Here is a 9828-nt window from a genome sequence, read left to right on the forward strand (position 1 = left end):
AATCATTTTGGCATCAGGCCATTACATTTGTTAATGTTATAAATGACTTCCTTCTTTGAGTCGTAGTAACAACAATATCAATAATGCCATAGTCAAACTTGCTGTCCACCATTTTGAAATATATTTGAAAGCCTACTTTTCTGAACTCCTCTGAAGTCATTGGTCAGATATTTGGAAAAACCATTTAACACGTAAATAACTTTTCAGTAACAAACCAGTTTTTTCAGTAATATTTTAATTTATTTATTTCTAGGAAGCTGCTAAAAGAAAGAAGTGCAACTAAAAGTAATGCAAATAACTGCCTATAGATTGGGTTTAGAGCAAATGTGGTTTTAGCAGCAACATGCAGTTTTCACACTGAAGAACATGTTTCACAGCTGCTTTTTTCTGGTTAGTGGTTATGGTTAGGCAGTTCATAGGAAATATAGAAGAAACAGAGTTCAACCCAACACCAGCAACAGGCCACACTCAGCTCTCGAGGGAAGATTTAACCGATCGAGGCGTTTAGAGAACAAATGCAGCTTAAAACTGCCTGAGCTGATCTCAGTTCTCTCACTTCTCCATTATGACTGACATTCTGTCACTAACAGCATTTAAACACTCAGCCAATCAGATCAGAGGAAGTTAAACACAGGAAGCGCTGCTAGTATTTAAAGACAGAGTTGTGAGCATATAATGAAGAGGAAGACTGACAGAAAGAGAAAATGGCTGATAAGTGTCATCTGTGTCTGCTGGGACTGATCTTTCTCTCTTCACTTCTCACAGGTAAAGACAGCTGTACTTTCCCTACAAGACATTCAGATCATCAGTTCGTCTGGGAAAGAGTTCATTTGAATATGTTTAGTTTATTTTTGTGTTATATACAGAACATTCTGGATTATTCCTGAATGAACTAAAACTAGACAGTTTCACACTCAAACATCTGATGCTGAATTATCTTCATATAAAGAGTGTGTTAGTGATTCAAACTGTTCTCCTGCAGTCTTTCTCATTATATATAATAATTCATGTAGAAATAATTATAATTTAAATGTTCTTGTGTTTCAGGTACCAGTGGAGTGGATGATGTTCATGTGTTCATCAGTTCTGGTGAAAATGTCCGTCTGCCCTGTAATAATGCTCTTGCTAACTGCAAATCAACTACATGGATCTATATGAACAGACATTCAGCAGCAGTTGAACTGATTAGTTTAGGGATAAAGAAGAAAGACACAGAGAGACATGAGAGACTGAGTCTGGGGTCTGACTGCTCTCTGAACATCAAGAACATCACAAAAGAAGATTCTGGATTATACATCTGCCAACAATGGACGGGTGTGAATAGAGAGCAGAAACATGGAATTGATGCGCGTGTTTATCTGCATGTTCTTCACGGTAATTTTTCAATTATATGGTCAGTTTAAAAAGAGCAAATTCTTCATTTAAACTCTCATGATGATTGAACAGTGTGTGATTTGTGTGTTATTTTGTTTTTTCAGTCTCTTCATCATCCTCACAGACTGAGATCAGTCCAGGCAGCTCTGTGACTCTCTCCTGTCAGTTGTATTCATATTCATATGCTGCTTGTGATTATTGGATCCGTTCTGAGGGATATCAGCTGTTCTGGGTGAATCAGGCTGGTGATAAACTGACGATATCAGACTCCAGATATCAGATATCAGCTCCAGGACACTGTATCATCACTCTGACTACAACACTCCTGAATGAAGATGACAACAGAGAGTGGAGATGCAATGTTACTCACAGAAATCAAGTCAAGACCTCAGCCACATATACTGTCAAGATTTCAGGTAAGGAAAATGTCATCAATCAGTTTTTGTTTCTTTTAATGTCAGTAACACTAAGGACTATTAATATCGCTGAAGTAGAACAAACTAAGGCTCTAAAGCTTCTTTCAGTCTGACAGAAGAGAAACTCAAAGCACTGCTGCAAACTCATGAACTGTAAGTTTATCAGTCCAACAAGAGCCGCTGTAAATAATGAAGAAATGTAAAATATTTTATTATGCAATGTGATCAAAGTTAAAATATAATGGCCATATTCTACAGCAGCGGTGATTCGGGCTAAACTTAATGTGGCTGTGAGTGTTGAACATATTGAACGTATTTTTAGGATAAAAGAGAGAGAGAGAGAGAGAGTCGTATTGGTGTATAAATTATTACATTAAGAAATATTGTGAAATATTGGTAATATTGGTAAATAAAGTAAAACATCAACAAACATTATCAGCACTAAAATGTTTGACATTCATTAGACATTTTGATTCAAACCAATTAAACTCTTTGCGCTTATGTTTTGAACCCAAACTAAATCAGAAATATATGACCTATTCGTTGCACAAGGCTTAATTTCAATAATAGAAAAGTGATATTTAAATCAACCATCTGAATTAATTAAACAATTTAACTGACATTTTGACATGACATTATACTCTAAAACCAATACTAAAATGTTCAGGAAAGGCTCTGCTTTTGGAATAAGCCATTTATGTGGTTTGTAACAATTTTGAATGTATACAATGATTTAAATCTATTAAACAATAACACAATTCAATCTAAACATATCAAATTAACTGTATCATATTTATAGTAGTATTCCCTATAATGCACAAAACTTTTTTTTTTTTTTGATTATGCCTTTATTGTTTTTATATATGGTGCTGAAACCACATTTCTAATATGTTTTATTACACTGAACCCACTTAAATTCATTAAAATCTGCCCCCATTTCGGATACAGTTATAAAACAACTGTAAAATATTCAGAATATTAATATTTTAAACTTAACATTATAAGCAAGGCAAAAACAAAGCAATGTCATGCAGTTTAAAACATCTAAAACAGAATAACAACAACAACAACATGACATTAACATAAAATAGATCTAAAATGTATATATATATATATATTCAGTACCACATATTAAAAACATTTTTCTTTCTTTCTTTCTTTCTTTCTTTCTTTCTCGTTTTTTTTTTTTTTTTTTCTTGTGCAATTTAAAGGGCATATATTTCTGTCTATATGATTTAGTTTGGCCTCAAAACATAACGAGCGCAAAGAGTTTAACTTGTATGAATCTGAATGTCTAATGAATGTCAATTTTGCAGCAGTAAGCGAAACGGAAACTGCTCACAAACATCTCGTTCCGCATGATTCGTTTACATGAATGAATCCTTAGTTGCAGTGGAACATTGGGTTTCTAAACTACACTGCTCAAAAAAATAAAGGGGAACACTTAAACAACACATGTACCTCCAAGTGTTCCCTTTTTTTGAGAAGTATATATATATATATTAGGGGTGGGCATAGATAAATTTTTTTATCTAGATTAAATCTTGGAATTAATCGAGATTAAAATTGCTAATTTGATTTGTGCTGAAGGCATTTTCAGAATATGTGTGCTACCCAAATAATGACTAAAAGTTAGTCTTCGAGAACAGGCCAGGTGGCGCATTAGACCAGGCGCTAACCAGTTTCCAAAATGAATCACAAACTGCTTGACAATTGCATTTACAACATAATTACCTATACAAACTTGTAAGTACTTCTGCGCAAAAGGCTGCACGACGTGCGCGTTCCCCTTAAATACACAGACGCGCACGGGCATGGATAGCCTATCTGCGTGCATAGTCTTTGATTAAACTGCATTGCTTTTAGAAGCGTCAATTCAGTTGTTGCATATAGATTAATGTCTTTATTTCGGCATTATCAAAGTAGATTATAACTCAAATTTGAGATTTTACTGGGGCACAGCAGATTTTCACTGGGGCACGTGCACCTGCCCTGAAGCGGCTTCATAACTGCATCCATGTTTGCACAACTCGTTTGATGTGGTAATTTCACAGAAGTTGAAGACTTGTTCTCGCCTCCTACAGTGCAATTCGACTAGGTATACGTCATCCGCGCTAAAAATATCAAGGTGAAAGTCATCATAACTTACGTAGTTTAGACCCAGCTCCCAACCCAACTTTGAGAATAGATTAACGGCGATATTTTTTTTTATCGCCTGATAAGAGTCTATATATATATGACCCTGGACCACAAAACCAGTCTTAAGTCGCTGGGGTTTATTTGTAGCAGTAGCCAAAAATACATTGTATGGCTCAAAATGATTGATTTTTCTTTTATGCCAAAAATCATTAAGAAATTAAGTAAAGATCATGTTACATTAAGATTTTTTTGTAAAATTCCAACTGTAAATGTTGATTAGTAGTATGCATTGTTAAGAACTTCATTTGGACAACTTTTAAAGGTGATTCTCTCATTATTTTGATTTATTTATTTTTGCTCCCTCAGATTCCAGATTTTCAAACAGATGTATCTCAGCCAAAAATGGTCCTATCCTAACAAACCATTCATCAATAGAAAGCGTATTTATTGAGATTTCATATGATGTATAAATCTCAGTTTTGTAAAATGTAACCTTATGACTGGTTTTGTGGCCCAATGTCACACACAAACACACACACACACACACACACACACACACACACACACACACACACACACATGTTTGTTTTTGTGAATTGTGGGGACATTCCATAGACGTAATGGTTTTTATACTGTACAAACGATATTTGCTATCACCCTACACCTTCCCTACACCTAAACCTAGCCCTCACAGGAGACTGTGCATATCTTTACATTCTCAAAAAAATGTATTCTGTATGATTTATAAGCCTTTTGAAAAGTGGGGACATGGGCAATGTCCTCATAAGTCACCCTCTCCTTGTAATACCTATGTCATACCCATGTTATTACACACATTTGTGTCCTGATATGTCACAAAAACAAACACACACATACACACATATAAATATATATATTATGTAAAGAGCATTGGCAGCTTGTGGGTTTTAAAATAGAGGACGCATTCTAATTGTATTGTCAGTTCAATTCGATTCAAGTTTATTTGTATAGTGCTTTTCATGATACAAATCGTTGCAAAGCAGCTGTACAAAAATGTAGGCTACCACAATACATTTAGTAGCTTGTTAGTGGTGACTACTGTATGTTAAGTCGAAGTACATATGATATAAATATTGAAATTAGTAATGATGTAATCAAACAGATGATGAACACTAATAGTAATGATTATGTGTTTGCCATCAAACTTGTAGAAAAATTGTGTAGTGCTGTTTGTTGTTTCAAGGCTGGCATCATCTGCGGTCCTCTGAGGGGTTGGCATCATCTCTTCTTCTGATTCCAGACTGAATCTTGTGTTATTCCTAGTTCCCACAGGATGGAAATCCCATGGCAGAAACAGAGAAACAAACAGACAAATAATAAGCGTAGCTGCTGTTCCAACCAAAAAAAAAATATATATATATATGTGTTTAGCCCAAGCCGAAGAAAGTTGTGCTTTTGATCAAATGTAACTGAAGTACGTTATGAGATTCATTATGTGAATGCTTGGCTAAAGAGATGAGTCTTTAACCTAGATTTAAACATAGAGAGTGTGTCTGAACCCCAAACGTTATCAGGAAGGCTATTCCAGAGTTTGGGAGCCAAATGTGAAAAGGCTCTCCCTCCTTTAGTGGACTTTGCTATCCTAGGTACCACTAAAAGTCCAGAGTTTTGCGACCTTAGGGAGCGTGAGGGATTTAAAGCGTAGTAGGAGACTAGTTAGGTATGCAGGAGCTAAACCATTAAGGACCTTATAAGAAGTAGTATTTTGTAAGTGATACGGAAACTAATAGGTAGCCAGTGCAGAGACTGTAAAATTGGGGTAATATGATCATATTTTCTTGATCTGGTAAGGACTCTAGCAGCTGCATTTTGGACACCTGTAACTTATTTATTGAAGAAGCCGGACAACCACCTAGTAGTGCATTACAATAGTCCAGTCTAGACGTCATGAATGCATGAACTAACTTTTCTGCATCAGAAACAGGAAACATGTTCCGTAGCTTAGCAATGTTTCTAAGATGAAAGAATGCTGTTTTAGTAACATAGGAAATATGATTTTCAAAGGACAGGTTGCTGTCTAATATAATACCCAGATTTTTGACTGTAGAGGAAATAACAGTACATCCATCTAGTTGCAAGTTGCAGTTTAAGAGATTCTGTCTACTGTTTTTTGGTCCAATAAGTAATATCACTGTCTTATCTGAATTTAATAGAAAATTCTTCAAAGAGAATATTATTTTGCAAGAAGGAGCACAATTGAGCAGACACAACTTTTTCTAGAATTTTAGACATAAATGGAAGATTAGAAATGGGTCTGTAATTTGCCAGTTCACTAGGGTCTAGTTGTGCTTTCTTAATAAGAGGCTTAATAACCGCTAGTTTGAATGGTTTTGGGACATGACCTAAAGATAATGACGAGTTAACAATATTAAGAAGTGGTACTTCTGCTACAGGCAACAACTCTTTTAGTAATTTAGTGGGTACAGGATCTAATAGGCATCCCTGCTGATTATTATTATTATTATTATTATTATTATTATTATTATTATATGCTTAATCAAGCAGCAAAATAAAGAGATAAAGTCAAAGACTGAATCACATTAGTAGCCCTAATACAGACTGTTAATACAGATCTAAATGTATTTATATACTGTAAATAAATATGTCTGTTTAAAAGAATGAAGAAACAAGTTATAAAGACTGCATAATCAGCATATATAACCATTGGTATTGCATTGAAAATAAGACTATGTTCTTGTTTCTTTATGAGAAGTGGTTTCATTTAATTATAATATAAATCATATTTAATTACAATATAATAAATATGTGTCTATCATGATAAAACTTAATATTTAACTGTATACAATGAGTTTGTTAATTTTAGAGAAATGTATAATAAATGCATTACAATGTAAATACCTTCGTTAGATTTTAGCCAACTAAATCTCATGAAGATCTCCCAAACTAGACTAAAACAAGCTAAAACAATTCAGATAGCTAAAACTAAATGTCATTTTAGTCAAAAGACTATGACTAAGACTAAATCAAAATTTGCTGTCAAACACCAGATTAAAGATGAAGAGGCTGCGATGTCAAAACAACATCCAAAACGGCAAAAAGTCGGGTTTTTTTATATATAGGTATACCTTAAAAAATAACAGCAAAACATCCTTCTTTTGAATCAGAATTAGAATGAGCTTTATTTCCAGATATGTTTACATATACGTGGAATTTGTTTTTATGACAAAGTCTTCCACAGTGCAACAAAATGACAGCGACAGGACAAAACAGTAAATATGGAACAACATAAACAAATTGACAATTGTATGTACAAGTATATTATGTGCACATTCAAATTGCAAACCAAGTTTGTGTGTTAGATAAATACATGTATAAGTGTATTAATAGCGTTGTGTTTCACAATTATTGTCAAGTGTTCATAAAATGGTTTTCCTGTGGGAAGAAACGGTTCCTGTGTCTGGTCGTTCTGGTGCTCGGTGGTCTGTAGCGTCAACCAGATGGTAACAGCTCAAAGAGGGATGTGAGGGATGCTGGATGTGAGAGGTTCAGAGTGATTTTGCCAGTCCTTTTGCTTACTCTGGATGAGTACAGTTCTTGGAGAATAGGGAGGGTCGTACCAATGATATCAGACTTAGTCTTCTGAGGTCAGATTTGGTGGCTGAGCTGAACCAGACAGCTATAGAGCATATAGGACGGATTGAATGATGGCGGATAAGTACTGTTTCAACAGTTCCTGTGGCTGGTTGAACTTCCTCAGTTGGTGAAGAAAGTACAGCTTTTACTGGGCCTTTAATGGTGTCAATGTGAGGGTAAAGTAAAGAAAAGAAACAAAATGTGCTTGCCACAAATCCGAAGGGCATCACAAAAAATAAAATAAAATAAATAAATAAATAAAAACTCAGCAATACTGCCAATTTCACACAAACTTGAGAAATCTATCAAGAAACTTTGAAGTGTATCAACGCGTGTCTGCGTTTTGCTTATTTGACGTGACGTGAAGTGATTTATATGAATTTAGTTCCTTTGAAATATAAATCATAGGAGTTTCAGATAGTTTCAGATGATAGGAAATGCGGTATAGCAAATTATTTCTCAGGCACTTTGAAAACCCCTGTTCTACAGTATGATGCATCTGAACTAATTCATATTTTACAGCTCAAGATAAAACAACAACAACCACACGCACAACTAAAGGTACATTATTACGGTCTTTCTCACATCAGTGCATTGCAGTGTATAATTCTAGAGTTATCTTGCTTGTTAACTAAATCAAATATGATTGTAAATAAAAAATAAATATAATTGTATGATTGTCAAATCCTACAGTATGATTTATTGAACTAACATTCATGTTTACAGCTCAAGATACAACAACGACAGCAGTGATTCAAGTCTGCACCACAAAATCTCAAGATTCCTCAATTCTAAAAACACCAAAAACTTCTACAGATCAAAGTGCTGCTGATTAAGCCATTATTATTGATGTTATTGTGGATGCATTGATTTGGACTCTAATAGTCATCAATACCTGACTGTGACTATCTCTTCTTCGGGCAAAGTGATTTATGTTTCTGTTTCCGCCGCTGCATTCGTTGTTTTCATTCTTGCTGTTCTCTGGCTGATCTGGAGAAATAAAAGAGCTGGCGAGTTTCCAGATTTCCTAATTTCTAACAATTACAGAAAAAGTTTAGATCTCACTTTATTGAAGAGCAAACAAGAAACATTTGAGATTATCAAACCGGTTTAGTAATGTAATGTAAATTTCTAAATTCGTTTCTATCATTCATTTGAACAGTTTTGAAATCTGAATGTCATTCGCATTGTTAGCCTCCAGGGTTTTGCAAGTGTGTTTTATCATAAATACTCATATTGTTTATCTCATATGAGTATTATTTATTCTTTTTTTTTAGGGTAATAAAAGAGAGACTGGTGGACCATCAGTGAGTTTAGTAATGCCCGTGATTTAGATTTGATTTCTTGTTAAAGCTCAGAAAAGTGTTATTTTTGCAGTTTTTAATGGTTTGTTTTCTGAAGGGCAAAGCTGAGAATGAAGATAAAGTGACATATGAAACAATAAACATGTCCAATTCTACTGCAAGAGACAATGTGAATCAATTAAACGTTCAGCATTCAGTTCACTGTCTGTTCTATAATGTGATTCACTGAAAGCTGTTGTTGTACATATTACAGTCATAGATGTATGTCTGATCTGTGTATTACACTGCAAAAAATTTGCTGTAAATTTGACAGTAAAATACTGGCAGCAGGGTTGCCAGCCGGTTACTGTAACATTTACAGCAGCATTGCTGTAATTTTAATTTACAGCATCATCCTGTATTTCCTGATTACAACAAATAACTGTATTTTTTACATTGTTGAGTTTTTTTACAGTATACTACTTTAATTTGTGTATTCTGTATTTGCAGTATTTATTTTCCAGATTATTAATGACTTGCAATTTAAACAATTTATTAACTGCATAAGCTTTAAACAATATTTAACTGCATAAAGTGTTGTATAGTATGTAAACTTAGTGCACCTATTATTTAATAAAAAACAAAAATATTAATAATTTGACACATCTTAATCTTGAAAAACAGGTCCAATTTTATTTAACAGTTCAGCTCCAGATGCTCCCCCATCCCAGGATGCAAAGAGTGGCTAAAAATATAGAAAATAACAAAAAGGGCAATACATTAGATATTTTACAAAACAATGATACAGTCAGATACAGACAGAGGGATGACAGATACAGTCAAAGGCAGAGAGAGTGATGATTGTTATAGTTAGATCAGTATGATTTTTATTGTTCTTTAAAAAAAGTTTTTTAAAGTTTTTTAAATGTTCATCAAGACTGCATTTATTTAAACATAACAGTAAACTTGTGAAAGATTATTAC

The 9828-nt window shown here is 34.1% G+C and overlaps 1 protein-coding gene across 1 annotated transcript; it reads left to right on the forward strand.

The window, feature by feature from the left end:
- The first annotated feature begins 297 nt into the window (after positions 1 to 297).
- LOC141336096 (uncharacterized) lies at positions 298 to 9227 on the forward strand. The gene is made up of 5 exons (XM_073841647.1): positions 298 to 765; positions 1048 to 1374; positions 1479 to 1830; positions 8424 to 8576; positions 8897 to 9227. Exons 1-5 carry the CDS (start codon positions 705 to 707, stop codon positions 9093 to 9095), a joined length of 1092 nt encoding a protein of 363 aa, XP_073697748.1. The 5' UTR covers positions 298 to 704; the 3' UTR covers positions 9096 to 9227.
- Positions 9228 to 9828: the final 601 nt, after the last annotated feature.

The sequence above is a fragment of the Garra rufa genome, chromosome 1, assembly GCF_049309525.1.
Source record: "Garra rufa chromosome 1, GarRuf1.0, whole genome shotgun sequence".
Taxonomy (NCBI): domain Eukaryota; kingdom Metazoa; phylum Chordata; class Actinopteri; order Cypriniformes; family Cyprinidae; genus Garra; species Garra rufa.

What these genes read in the sequence shown, in the direction of transcription:
- LOC141336096 (XM_073841647.1), top strand. Translation starts at nt 705, where the DNA reads ATGGCTGATAAGTGTCATCTGTGTCTGCTGGGACTGATCTTTCTCTCT. An exon ending in TTATCTGCATGTTCTTCACG is followed by an intron (nt 1,375 to 1,478) that starts GTAATTTTTCAA and finishes TTGTTTTTTCAG; the next exon opens with TCTCTTCATCATCCTCACAG. An exon ending in CAGTTTTTGTTTCTTTTAAT is followed by an intron (nt 1,831 to 8,423) that starts GTCAGTAACACT and finishes ATGTTATTGTGG; the next exon opens with ATGCATTGATTTGGACTCTA.